This window comes from Bison bison, unplaced genomic scaffold, assembly GCF_000754665.1.
Source record: "Bison bison bison isolate TAMUID 2011002044 unplaced genomic scaffold, Bison_UMD1.0 scf7180017864440, whole genome shotgun sequence".
In the NCBI taxonomy this organism is placed as follows: Eukaryota; Metazoa; Chordata; class Mammalia; order Artiodactyla; family Bovidae; genus Bison; species Bison bison.
Genome location: NW_011495002.1, coordinates 1,052,696 through 1,072,545, shown reverse-complemented (window position 1 = coordinate 1,072,545; position 19,850 = coordinate 1,052,696). Strand labels below are relative to the sequence as shown.

The 19,850-nt window shown below is 48.9% G+C and overlaps 1 protein-coding gene across 3 annotated transcripts in view; it reads right to left on the bottom strand.

Moving 5' to 3' along the window:
- FAM105A (family with sequence similarity 105, member A) overlaps window positions 1-19,850 on the bottom strand; it is a 29,927-nt gene that overhangs the window by 9,134 nt on the left and 943 nt on the right. Inside the window, exon 1 of one of the 3 annotated variants that reach the window (XM_010858797.1) lies at window positions 18,655-19,831. The exons of 1 other annotated variant lie outside the window; for it this stretch is intronic. In XM_010858797.1, the coding sequence (XP_010857099.1) occupies window positions 18,655-18,661 (7 nt within the window). In that variant the 5' untranslated portion in view covers window positions 18,662-19,831. Of the gene's footprint in view, window positions 1-7,817; window positions 10,404-18,654; window positions 19,832-19,850 lie in introns of those variants that run through there. One more of the 3 variants, XM_010858795.1, reaches the window with a different exon arrangement.

Sequence of the window (19,850 nt, the reverse complement as noted above, 5' to 3'; positions counted from 1 at the left end):
GTTCTTTGGAAGGAATGATGCTAAAGCTGAAACTCCAATACTCTGGCCACCTCATGCGAAGAGTTGACTCATTGGAAAAGACTCTGATGCTGGGAGGGATTGGGGGCAGGAGGAGAAGGGGACAACAGAGGATGAGATAGCTGGATGGCATCACTGACTTGATGGACGTGATTTTGAGTGAACTCCGGGAGTTGGTGATGGACAGGGAGGCCTGGCGTGCTGCAATTCATGGGGTTGCAAAGAGTCGGACACGACTGAGTGACTGAACTGAACTGTCCTGACTATAAAATGAGAGTCAAAATACTGACCTCGCTGGACAACGAGGGAATGAAATTAGTTAAGAACCAGCCCAGTGCACCTCACCCTATGTAGAAGATCTGTTAAATCCAAGAATGATCAAGAGGGTCTGCTCAGCACCCAGCCCTAACCCTGGGGACCTCAGGCCATGCCACCCCGACCCTGCCTATGCTGATACTCCTCGGTCATGACGGGCCATGACACAGGGCATCACCTGAGCAAGGACAAGGCTCAGACTGCAGGCACGGAGAGAGACATCATTTCCAGAAAGGGGGCCACTTAGAAGAGATGTGCATGGACCTAGGTATGCAGCTTACAGGGTCCACTACGATTCCTCATGTGACCAGAGGGATAATTCATTGGCTGAGAGAGCTCAAACTGGGAACTTGCAATATTTTACTATCTGCAACATATTCCTAATTGTAATATGTTCGAAAATGTAAAATGCCGAAGTACAAATGAGGAAGAGAACTTTTGAACAGTCGCCAGATCTGCTGGGGTTCATTGTGAAGCAGTTCCCTCCCTTAGTAAAAAAAAAAAAAAAGTCCAATGATTAACTGGAGTCAAAGCCTCACAGATTTGGAATTTACAATTTTAATCATAAGCAATAAAGTTGATATGCATTCTCTAGAAGGAAATATATATACTCTCAATAAAGAAAGGATATATCACATACCCTTTAAGATGTTTCCCCCATGCTAACATCTTAAAAAACTATGGACAAGTACATTTTCAAGAGCAGGTGCGTATCTGTTCAGAACAATTGATTAGCTGCTAATTATATATTTACTCTTGCCTAGACATTTATGAAAAATTTTAATGAATTGTTTCAAAATGTAAGCTGTAATGCATTTGCACCTATAAGGTAAGATTTTTACTAAAAAGTCTATGGTATTCCTCTGAAAGGATGTGTAACATCACAGTAAAAAGGCAGATCGTCGTATGTGCACATAGTCACTGACTGGTTGATGAGCATTTGGATTGTTTCTGCATTTTTCACTCTTACAAACATTCCCCTCCACCAGTCCTGTGGACTCATGGTGTCTTTCAGGATAATTTCTAGAAGAGGGAACTCTGGGTCCAGATATGTGCACACTTTCAGCTGTGACAGATGTTGCCAGAATGCCTCCCGAAGCAAACCGTCAGTTACCACTCCCACCACACGGATGAGCCTCAGTTTCCCTAAAGCCCAGGACTGGTGATGCTTTTCTCACGGTAACACGGTCACCTTTCTTCTTCCATGAGGAGCCTTTTAGAGCAGTGGTCCCCAACCCTTTTGACACCAGGTTTCATGGAGGAATTTGTTTCCACAGACTAGGGAGGGGGAATGGTTTGGGGATGATTCAAGCACATTTACTGTGCACTGTATTTCTGTTGTTACGTCAGCTCCACCTCAGATCCTCAGGCATTAAACCCTGGAGGTTGGGAACCCCTACAGAGCATCTGCCTACATCCCACTGGGTTGTCCTGGTTTTCTGTGGACATGGAGTGCTTGCAGGCCCTGGCCGGGGCCTCCCTTGGGCACGGCTCTCATTGGTCACAGACTCCAACCAACATTCTTAAAAGGTACTGCCCTGCCCCTTGGGGCATTTGAGACCCCTGAAATGGGGGTTTCTCCTGAGCCTGAGCCCTCTCAGAAGCTGCCAGGGCCACCATGGGGACCCACCGCAGACTATGGTCTCCTCACATCCACATCTGCACCCACATGCATGGACTTCCCTAGCCTCCTGCCCTAATCCTCAAAATTAAACTCGGCCTCCAAACTTGGAGAAAGGACGATCTGATCAACTTATCAGAAAAAATCATGTGAGGGCTAAACAGTCCCTTCTCGGGAAAAATGGGAACAGCAGCCTAAAGTCCTTGTACTCACTCGGCCCAGGGCACCCACAGGTGTCAGTCAATAACTCAGACAAAGGAGGGCCAGGGAGTGGACCGTGGGCGCTGCTGTGGGTACCAGCAGGACTTGAGCCTGCAGTTCAGAGACGACTGGAGGTGTTCATGCAACTTCATATGCAAACATTATCAGGAGTGTGGCTTCTCAGTGAAAGGAGAGGAGACACAATGTTTTAGCAGGAAAAAGTATGATTTTTAATTAAATTATTTAAAAGAGCTACAATTTGAGCTTTGTGTCGGACTCTGTGGCAAGTGTTTTATACGAATTGTCTCATTTGCTCCTGCCCTGGTCCTGTCATACATGGGTTGGGGGACTCCATGCCCCCAAGTGTCTGTTCCTTAACCCCGGTGGGCAGGGCAGGATCCCCCAGTGCCAGGATGCAGGGAGCGCTGTTACCATTACCCTGGTAACACGGAGCCCTCTCTTGGAGCTGCTGGATGACTGAAGGAAATACTGAGGTCGCCGTCAGGGGCACAGGAAGTACCCAGCCCATGTTCATTATTATTTTAACACCTGAGGACACTTCGAGGGAGAGAAAGATTAAATAACCCGCAAAGCTGGAGTCCAACCCCGGGCAAGGTCATGCTGGATGCCATATCGCTCCCCTACTTGCCTCTGAAGGACAGAGCTGAGTGGACCCTTAATCAGCTCTGCTACAGCAAGTGGAAAATAGACTCTTTAAAAAGAAAATAATAAAAAAAATTATCCTGTAACAGGATTACAACTCCAAATGACAGACACAGAGGAGAACAACACAAGTGAGGCGCTGAGCAGAAGACTATCATGATCACAGCTTTGATGATCTCGTGAGTCAGATCTCATTTCCCCAAAAGCAGCTGAGAGGGGATAAGATCTTCCCTGTCAGACTCTGCCTGGGATCCCCCTGGGCCAGCCAGACAGACGGAAGTCAGCACCCGCCCGCCCCACTTCCCCTCCACTACCCGGCACCCTCCCGAACGAGCTAGCCTTCGGGGGGAGCCCCCTGGGCTAACAGGAAAAGAAGTTCCACCATCAGGGAGTCAGTCTTTCAACATAATCAACAGAGGAGGGAGAACGAGGGTCAGAAACAAGGGGAACTGGGGGGTGGGGGGTGGTTCTGGCAGTGAAGAAAAGTGCTACAGGGAATTATGGATTTGATCCTTTTTAAGGCTCATCAAGAGATAAAAATGAGATTTCTTTTTAACACTTTTGGGCTGGACCACCTGGGTGGTGGCTGAAAATGAGGCAATATATAAAGCACAGAACATTTCTGTGATGCGGGAAAGTGGGTGAACTAGGTCTCACACATTCCCCACAACCCCATCCCCAGCATTACCATCTGCAGAGACCCCATTTCTCCCACCACCACCACCACACACACACACACACATATGCCCGAAAGGAATACCCAGGGAGCTGCAATCTCCTTGGGTGATGATACCAGAGCCTCCTGCAGCCCAGAGTGTGTCCATCTTGACACTAGCATCCCACCTGTGACCGACGAGACCACTGACTACGACTGAAAAAATGAAAAGCTCCTGGATTTTTTTTGTGTGGTAAAATTCTACTTAGAATTTTTTCTTTCCATTCGCTAAAATGTACCAAAACTGAAATAATTCAAACAGGAAACCAAAAAGAAAAAAAACAAACCTGAAAACAAAACTTAAAAAGACACAGAAGAGCCGGAAACTTGAGTGATGACACTGATAGCACTTTTGCCCTGAGGTTCAGGCTTACTCTCCTGGAGACCCCAGGGTCTGGCTGGCCTCCTGGCTGTGGTGGTGATGGGGCTGAGCCGGCCCTCCAGTCCTCCACCCCGTCCACTCCCCCCAGGTCACCCCAGGGCGTCACTCCCCCCACCCTCAGCTCCTCTGCCCCGCCGGGCCCGGCCCACTGACATGCTCCTGAAGCAGAGGCAGCAGATCAAGGGCTACAGAGCGGGCCTGGGGGCTGGGAGGTGGAAGCTAGGCCTGAGCTACAAGACAGAAAAGGCAGTTTAATTTAGATGTTTGGGACAGATCACATGGTAAGATCACCTTGTTAAAAACTTCAAAGTCCTGCCTTACAGCCAACCTAACTCTGCTCCTTGGATGGCATTATTAACTCAATGGACACGAATCTGAGCAAACTCCAGGAGACAGTGAAGGGCAGGGAAGCCTGGTGTTGCAGTCCACAAGGGAGCAAAGAGTCAGACAACGACTGAGCGACCGAACAACAGCAGCCCTTGGAACTCTGCTCAATGTGATGTGGCAGCCTGGATGGGAAGAGAGTTCAGGGGAGAACGGATACTTGTTTATGTATGGCTGAGTCCCTTCGCTATTCACTCGAAACTATCACGACATTGTTAATTGGCTATACTCCGTCCATTTAACCCAGAAAGCCGGGAGGAACCAAAGAACCTCTTGATGAAAGTGAAAGAGGAGAGTGGAAAAAGCTGGCTTAAAACTCAATATTCAGAAAACAAAGATCATGGCACCCAGTCCCATCACTTCATGGCAAATAGATGTGGGAAAAAAGGAAACAGTGGCAGATTTTATTTTCTTGGACTCCAAAATCACTGAAGATGGTGACTGCAGCCATAAAATTAAAAAACACTTGCTCCTTGGAAGAAGAGCTATGACAAACCTAGACAGTGTATTAAAAAGCAGAGACATTACTTTGCTGACAAAGGTCCATCTAGTCAAAGCTATGGTTTTTCCAGTAGTCATGTATGGATGTGAGAGTTGAACCATAAAGAAAGCTGAGCACTGAAGAATTGTTGCTTTTGAACTGTGGTGTTAGAGAAGACTCTTGAGAGTTCCTTGGACTGCAAGGAGATCCAACCAGTCCATCGTAAAGGAAATAAGTCCTGAACATTCATTGGAAGGACTGATGTTGAAGCTGAAGCTCCAATCCTTTGGCCACCTGATGTGAAGAATGGACTCACTAGAAAAGACCCTGATGCTGGGAAAGATTGAGGGCAGGAGGAGAAGGGGATGACAGAGGATGAGATGATTGGATGGCATCACCGACTCGATGGACATGAATTTGAGTACGTTCCGGGAGTTGGTGATGGACAGGGAGGCCTGGCGTGCTGCTGTCCATTTGGGTTGCAAAGAGTTGGACACGACTGAGCGACTGAACTGAACTGATACCCCAATAAAAATAATTTTTAAAAGCCCTGAAACTTCAAGGTCAAAAATACTTTTAAACTTAAAAAATAACAACAGCTATTTCTATCAGCTTCAAGGCCATATTCTGGTTAATTAGCAGGAGATTGGCCAAGAGAGACTGATAGATTAGGAAGCAACCAGGGAGAGGGGGTAGGAAAGGCCCCCCGCCCCAGGACATCCCTGCAGGCTCTCTGTAGCAGGGCCGGTGGAGGGGTGAGGGTGCTGTAGAGAGGAGTCAACTGAGGCCACGTGGTTCAGTGGACAGGGAGGGGCCCCAGAAGTCCCCCTCTCCTGCCCCTCATCCCTTGCTTATTCTACTTCCCACCCTGGGCTGGGAGCTGGACTGGCAGGCAGTGAAGTGAAAAGACACAGTCTCTGGCTCCAGGGAGTTCAGGGTCCAGTGGCACGATGCACTACTGCTGCTGGGAAAGGTTACTTGTCAGTTTGTCTAGGCCCCCAGCTTATACATCCTGGTGTCAGGTCCCCGCCAGGACTCAGAATAACAGAGTCCTCATGCTGTCTGCCCTGGTGGGTCGCCTCTCTCAGAGCTAAGTTCTGAGACATAAAGCAAAATGTGGTTTGTTTGTCCAAAGGAATAAATGAAGCTATGTGGAAACAGAACAAATCTTGTTAGGTCATCAAGGTTTCTGAATAGTCTGGAGCCCTAGAAGACTGATGGAGATGTTCAGAACGTCAGCACAGCGGGGTGACAGCCTGGGTTTGTAACAACCAGCACGGCCTCAGGCTCATGCAAAACCACAGGTTATTTGGTTGTTTCTGTGTCAGTTATGGGGGAAGATAGAACAAATATCCTCTTCACAAATCTTGGAAATGGTGAGGTCCAAAGACTTTCTACACTTTTGGATTTCAGGCATTAATCCTGCTTAAGAAACAAGTCTTCCACTTAGTAAAGTTCTATAACCAACAACGACAAGATCAGTATCACTGAGGAAGAGAACCACCAAAGCGCAAGCTTTTTATCTTGAAAGTCGTGACCAATGAGTCACAGGACTGTAGCCCTATGAGACAACTGACTTCATGCTAGGTGCACAGTCCATATCCCACAGGACTTCGCACGTCTACCCCAGGCTCCTTCCTGCCAACCCAGAGTTCAACAAATGCAGCAGGAAACGCTCCTTGCCAATACCAAGAGGACTGTTCAGTTCAGTCGCTCAGTTGTGTCCAACTCTTTGCGACCCCATGAATTGCAGCACGCCAGGCCTCCCTGTCCATCATCAACTCCCAGAGTTCACCCAAACTCATGTCCATCAAGTCAGTGATGCCATCCAACCATCTCATCCTCTGTCATCCCCTTTTCCTCCTGCCCCCAATCCCTCCCAGCATCAGAGTCTTTTCCAATGAGTCAACTCTTTACATGAGGTGGCCAAAGTATTGGAGTTTCAGCTTCAGCATCAGTCCTTCCAATGAATATTCAGGACTGATCTCCTTTAGAATGGACTGGAGGGACTCTCAAGAGTCTTCTCCAAAACCACAGTTTAAAAGCATCAATTTTTCAGTGCTCAGCTTTCTTCACAGTCCAACTCTCACATCCATACATGACCACTGGAAAAACCATAGCCTTGACTAGATGGACTTTTGTTGGCAAAGTAATGTCTGTGCTTTTGAAAATGCTATCTAGGTTGGTCATAACTTTCCTTACAAGGAGTAAGCATCTTTTAATTTCATGGCTGCAATCACCATCTGCGGTGATTTTGGAGCCCCCCAAAATAAAATCTGACATAACACTGTTTCCACTGTTTCTCCATCTATTTCCCATGAAGTGATGGGACCAGATGCCATGATCTTAGTTTTCTGAATGTTGAGCTTTAAGCCAACTTTTCCACCCTTCTCTTTCACTTTGATCAAGAGGCTTTTTAGTTCCTCACTTTCTGTCATCTGCATATCTGAGGTTATTGATATTTCTCCCGGCAATCTTGATTCCAGCTTGTGCTTCTTTCAGCCCAGGGTTTCTCATGATGTGCTCTGCATATAAGTTAAATGAGCAAGGTGACAATATACCACGTTTTTAATAACATCATAGCTCAGTATCTTTATGTACTGGGCACATCATTAGGCGTATTCAATGCCAACTATCACTTGAATGTTCTAACCTTCGGGAGGCGGCTTAAAACCCACGCAACTACAAAAACACAGAAGCAGTAGGTGGGCTAGGCTCCAGGGATCCCAGAACTCTAGTTTCGGCACCCCACCAGGCTGGCGCCCTGGCCCGGCCCCGGTGGAGACAGCAGGCTGGCAGAATAAGCCTAGGACCCAGTCTTTATTCTGTCATTTTCTAGCTGCAGAACCTCAGATGAGTCATCCCCAAGAGTCTCCCCAACAGTGGAGACCAACAGTGATGCAGGAGGGTGGTAATGAGACACAAGAAGCCCCGAGTGGGCTCACAGCACACAGGCCGTGAGTCTGTGTAAGCTGTCGGCTGAGCCCCTCCACGTGGTCACCATCAGTGTCTCCATGCCTCTAGGGGTGGGACTCACCCTCGCTGATGGGAGCCCGTTTCCTCTTCTGGGGTGTTTCTCCAACGCTCAGATGTGTCACTATTCTACAACCACAGATGACGTTGCTCTGTAGGCCGGGTACCAATGCCACGACGGTGAACGAGAAAGACTGGATGTTCCTCCATCCATTCACACCTGGATAGACCGTCCTCGTGTGTCTGCAGCACGACCAAGGCCGTGCAGAGGACACTGCTCGGGGTAACACAGGGACCTGACCCAGACCCGAGCTGGGGGAGGCTCCCCTGAGGACGTGAGGCGGGGCTGGGACCCAGAGCCTGGATGGGAAATTGAGGGGACCAGCAAGGCTGCATCCCCTGGGGAGACACTGATGCTGAAGAGCAAGGGAAGCCCCCCACCGGGTTGGAAGCAAGAGGCTGGCGTGACCAGACCTGTCACCACCACGCGCGTCGTCACTGCTTGGGGTCACGAGGAACACGTCCAAGTCCCCTTCCACATGACAGCCTCTCAGATTAGTGACCATTTCACAGGGACACAGGATGTTCTGGGCTGGAGGGGCTGGAATTCTACTTGTTCTCCGAGGCCCGAGTCACACCACCCCCTCGGCAGGACAAATCCCTCCCCTGGTACTCCCCGACTCCACCCCCCGCCAACGCCGTCCCCACGGCAGGCGGGTTCCAGTTCAGTGTATTCATGACTGTGTCCCCTACAGGCCAGAAAGCCCCTCTGAGGTGACAGCTGAGCCTTAATTCCCTGTGGACCTGGCCACTGGTGCACACGTGCGCTCCATCTTTGAAGCCCGGAGAAAGCAAGCAGAAGCATGAACTTGAACCCACATGTTCTGACTCAAGGTCAGTGCCCCTTGAATTAACTACACAACCACCTTCCCTGAGTACGTCTCTTCCAAGAATTCAAAACAGTTAACAAGCACAAACTCTAAAGGCAGCTGTGGTTCCCACAGTGCCTTTTCCTCTTCTGGCTCAGACAGTTCTCCCCATGAGGCCTCACTTGACATGGTTTGGTGTGGGTTGGCAGGGGGGGGGGAGGCCTCTTCATCATCCCTGTGACCCTTCTGGGGACCCACCCCAACTTAAAGTGTGACCATGGGCTGGAACACACTGTCCTGGGTGTGACACAAGCAGGGGAGCCATCAACCACGTGACCATTGCTTCGCTCTCCAGCGGAGTCAGCAAGCTTTCCATGCAGGGCTGGAGAGGGAAGATTCCAGGCACTGCTGGCCATCTGGCCTCCGTCCCACCCGCTCACATCGGCCCCTGGAAGAGTGGAAGCAGCCATCGGACAATACACAGCAGGGCGGTGTCGCAAGAAAACTTTCCTAGGGATGCTGAAATCTGAATTTCATGTAAGTTTCACATGTCAGGAAAAAGGATTCCTTTTTTGATTTTTTTCCCCCTATTAAAAAAAAAAAATGTAAAGAGCTTTTATAGGGTGCAAGCCACAGAAAAACTGAGTGACCCATGAGCTGTGGTTGACCAGACTCAGTCTCAATGATCCATTCGCATTAATGCAGCCTGTGGTCTGGTACTGGCCTCCACCCCTCTCCCCTTGCTCTTTCTTGAAGGTGGGAGACTATCTGACAGCAGGTGTTCAGACTCTCCGCTCAGCTCAACCCACTACTGCCTGCCTGCAGAGAGAGGCCTGGGGGGAGGCCGGCTCTCTGGGGGGGAGGCCTGACCTCTGAGGGGTGAGCACACCCACACACCGCCTGCAAACCCACCTGGCCACACCACCTAAGACATAAGATTTTACTACCCAGCTGACGTTAAAAAAAAACAAAAACAAACAACCCTGACTCCCATGTCCACCTTTTGGTAAGTTCACAGGGCAAGCTCTTCGAGTCCCAGGAGCTGGCACGCATCCCCGCAAAACTTCACATCACGGGACTCGGCTCACTACTCCCACCCGCCACGGCTTCTGCGGTGCTCTGTCCCCCTCTCAACTCTTAGACCTTTAAAGATCAAGCTTGTCGTCCACATCCCAACACAGATCATTCATGAACACATGACCCAGGGAGAAATAAAAGGACACTCTGAGACGAGCCACTTTCACCCTGCAGTGATTTTTCCATTCCTCAGAATCATCTGGCCTCTGTCACTAATGAGTACTAATCCTTCTAATTGGCTTCCCTTCTCCAACACCATTTTCCAGTCTGAAGTTGGTGGTGTGTGTTTTTTGATTTTTTTTTTCACAATGGATGTGTCATTTTTAAAAAATCTTTTGGGCTTTTCTTAGTTGTTGAAAAGACCCACATTCTGGCAGCCAGTGGGGTCAGCTAGAGAGGCCTCTAAACAAGTGAGAAGGCAATGAGGCATCGCTTATTGCACCATCCCAGCCAGAAGCCTCCGAGAGCTGGCTCTCCTGGAACCAGGAACTGGCCTCACCACATGACCCCAAGCACCACCGGAACCGACTGAGAAGTTGGGCTGGGCCCGTGAGTGACAGGAGCCCAGGGTGGGGGCCTCCCTGTCCTCCCCCTCTTGTCTCTCAAGGACCTTCTACCCTAACATGGTCTCTCAGATCTGCTCTCCTAAAAAGAAAGCAGAGGCATCAAAACAAACCCATCAAACATTATAGAACATCGTTCTCAAAGTCTGCCGACAAAGGTCCATGTAGTCAAAGCTATGGTTTTTCCAGCAGTCATGTATGGATGCGAGAGTGGGACCATAAAGAAGGCTGAGTGCCAAAGAATTGATGCTTTTGAACTGTGGGGTTGGAGAAGACTCTTGAGAGTCCCCTGGACTGCAAGGAGATCCAACCAGTCAACCCTAAAGGAAATCAACCCTGAATACTCATTGGAAGGACTAATGCTGTAGCTCCAATACTTTGGTCACGTGATGCAAAGAGCCAACTTATTGGAAAAGACCCTGATGCTAGGAAAAATAGAAGGCAGGAGGAGAGGGGATGGCAGAGTATAAGATGCTTGGATTGGATCACTGATTCAATGGACATGAGTTTGAGCAAGCTCCAGGAGCTGGTGAAGGACAGGGGAGGCTGGCGTGCTGCAGTCCATGTGGTCACCAAGAGTTGGACACGACTTTGCGAATGAACAACACAAAGTCTATTGACCAGCAACATCCTTATCACCTGGGCATTCAGAAATACAATGGTCGGGCCCCATGGAGGCAGAATCTGTGATCTACAATAGTCCCAGTAAGTCACGTGTTCACCGAAGCCTCAGAGGTGCTGCCATGGAGCAGGGAATCACACTGGCCCTGGCCCTACCTGTGGAGACTCTGATTTACTGGCTGGGGTCCCGGCGCCTTTTTTTTTTTTTAATTCCCAGATGGTTCCAATGCATCATTGGTGCTGAGAAACACTGCTTTGTGGTCAGGGCTCCCTCCATTCTTGCCTATTTCTGTTAGCTCAATATATCACCACCTGCCAGTTAATCTCCAAAATTACCCTTAGGGGAAACTGCACAGATAAAAAAGTCTCCCTGGTCATGTCATCCAACAAGTTTAAGAGCCCCCCGTGCTTTGTACCTCTTTCCCTCTGGCCAAGGCAAGGAGCTACTTTTATCAGTCAGTGGCTGTTTTTCCAAGGCTGGGAGCTACGCCAATCGAAAAAGGAATTTTGCTGTAATTAATATTAAAGGAGCCCAACTGTATATTAATGTATATTAATGACCAACTGTATATTAATAACCTCCAGGGAGGGTGACCCACTCCTTCTGGCTTGCCCGGGACCTCCTCAGTTTCAGCACTGAGAGTTCCTCATCCAAGGACACCCATGGTCCCAGGGAAGCCGGGGTGGATGCTCTCCCAACCCCCGGGCCCGCCGGGTCTGACCCTGATTCCTCCCTGCTCCCTTGCCTCTTCAGATCTCTTTGCTCCAAGGTGACTGGCTGCCCTCAGCATCTCCATCAGCGCTCAACCCTGCCTCTGTGCCTGCCGTTGGGATGCACTCGTCTCTCTCTGGGATGCTCTTCACTCTACTCATTCTCCATTCTCGGCTCAGAGGTCACCCCAGGGTCAAGCTTCTCCTACCCATCCCAGCCCCGGGCTCCGCTCTCTCACAGCATACGGCATCCTCTTCATGGCACTCATCACAGTTTACACAACTGAGTTTGTGTTTGATTAGGGTCTGTCTCTCTGTGTAGGTACATGTCTTAAGGACTGGGATTGTTTCTGTTTTCACTCTGCTTTCTTGGTCCCTAGAAACACAGTAGACAGTTCCTAAATATTTATGGAATAAATAAAATGAATCAATGGAGTCAGAATCCAGTCCATGTGCCTCCAGGACAGACTGCCAGCCGACCCCAGGACTGTTCGCTCTTCTTCCACAGAAACAGAATCTTGACTTTGGCTAGATACGCAGCTCCTCAGAATAAAGACATGGCGGAATTGTCATGTGCTGGTACAAGGCACAGGATTTTAAGAAGCTGTGAAACAACTGAAGTTAAACTAGACTTGAGTTTGTTTTTTTTTTAATTCATGAAAGGTGGCACTGAGAGTGAAGCAGGCAGTCCCTACCTCTCCCAAAGCCGAAGCCAAAGCAAAGGCTTGGAGGCCAAGAAAGCGTGTTGAGAGGCATCCACAGCCAGAGGATAAAAAAGACTCGGATGTCACCCGCCTTCTGGCGGCCCAGAACACTGCAGCTCAGGAGGCAGCCCAAATATCCTCAAGAGAGTGCTCCTAGGAGAAACAAATTTGACCACTAGGCCATCATCAAATTCCCTCTTCACCACCAAGTCAGTCGTGAAGAAAGCAGACGACAACAACCCATGTGTTCGCTGTGGATATCAGGGCCAACAAGCACCCAGTTTGACAGGCTGTGACACTGACGTGGCTAAGGTCAACACCCAGACCAGGCCTGATGGACAGAAGAAGGCCTGTGTCGACTTGCTCCTGACTGTGACACTTTGGATACTGCCAACAAGATTGGATCATCTAAACTGAGTCCAGCTGGCTAATTCCAAATATATAAGTTTTCACTATTTAAACAAAAAAAAAAGACTCAAAACATCACTCAAAACTTGCACCACAGGCAAGATGCCCTGAGCGGGGACAGAAGACACACGAGCCCTTGACAAATGCCAGCACAGACTCTGCCCCGAGATGCCCGTACGCAGGTCTGCAGGTATCACACGTTGACCTGAGAGCACACAGCCTTTCCCACAAAGGCCTCCATGGAGGCGACCAGTTTCTCAAGGACAGCAAGAAACAGAAGAGGAAGCTTGAGGAGCCTGGGGCAGGCGTGAGGGGTCTGCAGCTGCACACGTGATGGGCCCAAACTGTGAATGCATCAGTGAGGCCTATGTGGGAGAGGACGCTGAAATATCAAAGCACGAGGAACAGGGCAGTACCGCTGCTGCTGCTGCTAAGTCGCTTCAGTCGTGTCCGACCCTGTGCGACCCCATAGACGGCAACCCACCAGGCTCCCCTGTCCCTGGGATTCTCCAGGCAAGAACACTGGCATGGGTTGCCATTTCCTTCTCCAATGCATGAAAGTGAAAGGTGAAAGTGAAGTCCCTCAGTCATGTCCGACTCCTAGCGACCCCATGGACTGCAGCCCACCAGGCTCCTCCGTCCATGGGATTTTCTAGGCAAGAGTACCGGAGTGGGGTGCCATTGCCTTCTCCGAGGGCAGTACTAGGTAGGTGTATAAGCGGTGTCTGTACTAGTCCTTGTTATGACAGTCAGCTGAGAACCCCAAAGGGGGTTTAACCAATGTTTAGGGAACAAAACAGAGGGATGAACCCATCTAATAAACTCGCTCTCAGGTCGAGTGATTTTTCTCTCTACTTCAGATTTCAGAGGAAGGAATCAATAGAGCCGAGTCTCTCAGGGCTTCAAGTGCAAAAACTGAGGGACGCCACATGGATATGAATAATTCCATTGGCTACATTTGCATTTCAAGATGCCGGGCAGCCTTAGCTATGAACCGAACTCCCGGTCAAGCGACAAGTAGAATGAGACATAGCTGATCCGGCCTGATGATGTCAGTGCCAGCAGCCCTTCACACCTGGATGCTGACTGAGGATCCTCAGCACGCTGCCTGGCCCTCTCTCCCACTTCCCCTGTCCTCTCACCTGTCCTGGCAGCCAATCTGGAGGACACAGAGCACTCAGGTTTCCTGGCACTTCAGAGCTCTCACAGCAAAGCTGAGGCCCTCCTGGGACCTCCACCCTGGTGATCCAGTGGCTGAGCCTCCACGGTCCCGAGGCAGGGGGTCCGGGTTTGAGCACTGGTCAGGGAACTAGACCTCACACGCTACAAGGAAGGGTTCGAATGCTGCCCCTGAAAGACCTCGCCCGCCATAACTAAAGATCCTGCATGCCGCAGCGAAGACTGAAGATCCCAGGGGCTGCAACTAAGACCCAGCGCAGCCAAATTAAAACAAAAAATAACTTACCAAAGAAAAAAATAGTTGAGACCTTTCTATGGGATTCCCTCATAGCTCAGTCGATAAAGAATCTACCTCAAGGCAGGAGACCTGGGTTTGATTCCTGGGTGAGAAAGAGCCCCTGGAGACCCACTCCAGTATTCTTGCCTAGAGAATCCCACGGACAGAGGAGCCTGGTGGGCTACAGTCCATGGGGTCGCAAGAGTCGGTGAGACACAACTTGGCGACTCAACAACCAATCACAGGTCAGGAAATATATCCACAGTGTGCCTGGTGTTACTCTAAGACCTGGAAGAAGTTCAGTTCACTTCTCTTCAACCTGAGAGATCAAACGTTCTGGGGAACCCTCTCTGCCCTGGCTTAGAGGCAGGTTTTACAAGTGGTTCACAGCCTGTGTCCCCGCCCACCTCCCCTCCTGAGCCCCTGGGGACATGGCCTGTGTCCATAAGGCGTGGTGGGAACAGGAGTGCTGGTCCATTGTAAGGGGCACACGAGAAGGCAGGATGCGTGGCTCGCTTCCTTTCAAGAGAAAAAGACAGCTGTATTTGATTCACAGTTAACAAGATTTACAAAAATGGTTGGGGCTCTTGCCCAACCCCAACCCCACCCCCTGCAATCAGGGCAGGGCCTCCAGGACAGCCTGTCCGATGTGCCCGAGACTGAGAACCCCAGTGTGTTGGGTCCCTTCCAGCCACCTGGGCTTGACATCTGATGTCCACCTTGACCTTTGAGGTAGAGCCCAAGGCACAGAGTCCACCTGGGGTGCCCGAGCCCTGCAGGCCGGGGCCAGGCCAGGCTGGGAAGGCTCCTGAAGGACCTGGGGGCTGCAGGCACTGAAACCCCACCCAGGAGGCCAAACCCAAGTATCCGGGCAGCTACTGGTGCTTGGAAGAGGGGCTGGGATTCTGCTTCTCTCTGAATTGGCAGAGGACTCTCCTGAGAAACTGACTTCCAATTATGTTATTTCTCCATCTTCTGGAAGACTGTGTGTGCTGCTAAGTCACTTCAGTTGTGTTCAACTCTTTGTGACCCCATGGACTGTAGCCCACCAGGCTCCTCTGTCTATGGGATTCTCCAGGAGAGAATACTAGAATGAGTTGCCGTGCCCTTTTCCCGAGGATCTTCCTGACCCAGGGATCAACCCTTGTCTCTTATATCTGCTGCATTGGCAGGCGGATTCTTTACCACTAGCGCCACCTGGGAAGCCCGTAGGAAGACTAACCCTAATATTCAATAAAAAATAAGCAACAAGGGACTTCCCTGGCGGCCAGTGGTTAAGACTTCACCTTCCAACACAGGGGATACAGGTTGGATTCCTGGTCCGGGAGCTAGGATCCCATATGCCTCACCACCAAAAAACTGAAAGGTAAAACAGAAGCAATATTGTAACAAATTCAATAAACACTTTTAAAAAAATGACCCAGGTTAAAAAAAAAAAATCAGTTACAGGATAAGCAGAGAAAGCACTAATAAGGTGTTTTAAATGACTATGCATCCAACAATTCCACATACACTTAAAGTCAGAGTCACCTGGTTAAATCAACAATAAGACTTACTACTAAATTCTTAATTCAGAATTTTATTGAGCATAGCGTTTTACGTGCTATTTCTGGGATTGTTGTTTATTACCTGGGAATCCCAGCAACAGTACTAACAGACAATGGTCCTCAGTCTTCTAGAAATGAACATAAACGTTTTATTATCCTCTTATTTTAAACATGACGCCACCTGTCTTTTCTGGCTCGATTAAATGAAAGAGTAGAAAAATAGAATGTGACTCGTATAAAAGGTCACTGGAAAAATGAGTACAGACACAAAAATTTTTCCTGTTGACTTAAGGTAAAGTGACATTTAAAAGTTTTTCCATTAAATTAATTACAAATCAATAAATGTATATACAGCCTCTGTTTCGAGAACAGATTGTCCTAAGTAACTGAACATTTACCAGAGGATTCAAGGGGACAGGAGAGAAAGGTCAAACACTCCATTAACTCCTTTAAAAGGTACATAGAGACTTCAAAGCTGTGTATAAAGAAACACACGTGTAGGAAGTTTTAGCTCGATAATGGTGACTTTTTCATAATCTTCTTCCGTACACAGACGGAACACAGAGTTCCCTTAAACAACAATGGTATGAAAATGATAACCCAACTTTACTTTAGAACAACTTAACTGTGATGAGGTAACCTTGGAAGCTATGGTTTTTCCAATAATTATGTATGGATATAAGACTTGGACCATAAAGAAGGCTGAGTGCCGAAGAACTGATGCTTTCAAAATATGGCGCTGGAGAAGACTCTTGAGACTTCCTTGGACAGCAAGGAGATCAAACCAGTTAATCCTAAAGGAAATCAGTCCTGAATGTTCATTGGAAGGACTGATGCTGAAGTTGAAGCTGCAATATTTTGGTCACTTCGTGCAAAGAGCCAACTCACTGGAAAAGTCCCTGATGCTGGGAAAGATTGAGAGCAGGAGGAAAAGGGACAACAGAGGATGAGATGGTTGGATGGGATCATGGGCTCAATGGACATGAGTTTGAGCAAACTCTGGGAGACAGTGAAGGACCGGGAAGCCTGGCATGTTGCAGCCCATGGGGTCGCAAAGAGTTGGAAGTGACTTAGCAACAGAGCAACAACAACAAGCCTCGGAAACCAGATCGCGCCCAGGTATTAGTCTGACTGTTTCAGGAGACAGAAGCAGGTGGATAGTTAAGAATCTGTTGTGGGAGGGGCCAGACTGCCCAGTTTGAATCCTAGCCACCACTTACTAGCTGGAAACTCTGAGGAAATTCCGTGACCATCCTGGGCGTCACAGGGTGGTGGTTGTAAAGATTACATAACACTCTCCATGAGCAGTGTCTCCAAGTCCAGCACCATACCCACTGCTACTGTGGCAGGGACAGCCTGCGGGCTGGAGACTGCACCCACCCACTCACAGGAGCCAGGGAAAAAATGTCACTTTCAAATTCAGCAATTGTGCCAATCAAAAGAGTTTCTACTCAGCTAAAACACATGGTACCATAGTTTACCTCTTATTTGGTATTTAGTCCATCTCACAGACACAGATGGAGAAGGAAATGGCAACCCACTCCAGTATTCTTACCTGGAGAATCCCATGGACAGCAGAACCTGACAGGCTACAGTCTGTGGGGTCGCAAGAGTCGGACACGACTTAGCAACTAAACTACTACTAAATTTCCCACCGGAGAAGGAAATGGCAACCCACTCCAGTATTCTTGTCTGGAGAATTCCATGGACAGAGGAGCCTGGTGGGCTGCAGTCCATGGGGTCACAAAGTCGGACACGACTGAGTGACTAACACACACACACACACACACACACATAGAGACACGGAAGAGTAGAAGAATAAAAGTGGGACACAAACAAGCCGACATAAATAGTGGCTGTGGGCTACTTGCAAAATTTTAAGCATTCTGTCGTGGGCTTCTGGTGTGGGCATGTGTTTTCAATTGCACTGTTTGTTTTCTTCTTCCTCAGCCTTCAGACTGTTTTTTTAAGGAAGGGAAACCTTTCTCTTCAAGGTCACAAGCAGCTCACAGAGCACGGGAGCCAATCACTCCTCTGCTCCCTGCCACCACGGTCCCTCCCAGGGTCCCCTGTGTGTGGTTCCGCTCCTGAAAGCAAAGGCCTTGAAGGCACAGGCAGTGGGACAGGCTGCTGGTTCTCAGCTCTCCTCTGCAGTCCGCTAGGAGCGGCTGGGCGTGCCTTCCCCCCCTCAGCCTCCCCCTGCCGTCAGGCTGCCAGCTCTTCTGATTTGCCCTCTCGAGTGAAACACAGAGACGCTCCCCAGGAAAACTCACCTGCCTGCCCAGGGTGGTACCTGTGAAGACCCCCAGGGACCAGGCCAGAGGCTGCATAGGGCAGGTCAGAAAACACCTGCTTCAAACATAAAGTAGGTCATCCCTGAATGGCTCTGGAATAAAAGAATCCATGATATTGAGGAATACACATTTTAATTAACAGGAAAGTTAGTTAAATGGGAAAGTGGGGGCATCTACAAGTTTATGTGGGACACAGTTTCATAAAATGGGGATAAAAATAACAGCTACCTTCTAGTATAATAATCACTATAAGAATAGCAGCTAACCTTTGAGGGCTTATTAGGGCCAGTGGTTCTAGGCTCTTTATACATAAGAAAGACACAAGCAGCACTCAAACATATTAGCCATTACCATTATCTCTAAACTCTTTTCCCCAAACAAAATATTACCCAGAACAGCATATAAAACAAGTAAAGAAACACAGGTTGTTTATGTGGAGCTGGAGTGAGGGGACTTGGCATTTGGGCCCCACCCCTTCCCACACCAGACATTTGTGTCCCCCAGGTCAACTCCCAGGGGCCATAGGGAGCCCTGTGGCTCCTGAGTACACGGTTGAACACTCATTTATCCCCAATTCTTGGTACTAAACAAATGGAGATGGGCCTCAGCAAGAAACCCCAGCAGTGCCCGAACCAACAGGAAGTTAAATACCTTGCATGGTTGCCAGAAGCTAGAGGAGCCCCATGGAGTGGCAGGCACACAGCCCTTCCTCAAACACCAGACCCCAGGGCAACGCTGGGACTGGTGAGCTTAGTCGCACTTCCCTGCTTCTTCCCATCTTCTGCAAATGACCCATGGTGCCTCTTCCTGGTCTAATATTCTGCTGCTGACAGTGTCTTTCCCATAATACCATGCATGTTTAGTTCATGATTCTCAGTATCCAAATACTTAAAAAGAAATAGTTAAAATGGCTACCAAAAAACTCCTTCCATCCCTGTCTGTTCAGTGGGTTTTCTTCTGCTGTTGTCTGTTTTATTACCGGCAAATGATACTTGTTAACATTCACTATTATCTCAAAAGTGAATCTTGGTCTCTTACCAAAAGTCTTAAGGGTAGCTAAAAAAATTGAAAACAAAACAAAAAAAAACCTGTCTCCACCCTAGCATTGGCAACTGGTTTTAAAACTTTGTCCATCCCCCATTCCCCACCCCCACACCCCCAAACATGACCAGCAAAGAAGGGAAAGTATGCTCTTAAGTCCGTGGAGGTTATGTTTTGAAGAAAGTTTTCCATAACCTGGTCTTTGAATCACACTCTTCCACTGACACACGGACTGCAGTCTCCATGGGCTGGGGCCGAGGAAAGAATTCTCTTTGCGCTCATAGCGCTGGCACACCCTGAACTTGGTGCGTTGGCAGGGAAAATTCCTGGCAACTCCATTAAGCCCAGAGTAAGACATCTTTCCGCCTCCCCAGCTAGCTTTTTCCAGCTGTACCCCTACCTCCACTTCCATCTTTGCTCTCTCTGCCAAAATAAGCCACAGAGAAGGGAAGAAAAATCACATAATAAAAAGTTCAGATGAATACACCCACAGGAAATATTGGGCTAATTCTATAACAATCCAAGGTGCAGAAAAGTTGAAAAATGAGATCGTTCTCCAAACTTTTGGGAGTGGGAGGCACGTCAGTCACCAGAAGTCTTGACTGAGAGGGGCTTGATGGATCAGCTTAGCCGCGTGCCTTCGTTTTTAGGGACCAGGATCCAGAAGTCCGGAATGGTAGACGTCTAGGCACACGGTCCTGGGCGGAATGATGTCTAGAACTCCTGTCCTAACTGAGAACCCTGCTGTTTTCCCAACACACCCAACAGTCTGCTGTGTGAAGTAAAAGTTCCTGCACGGACCAAGA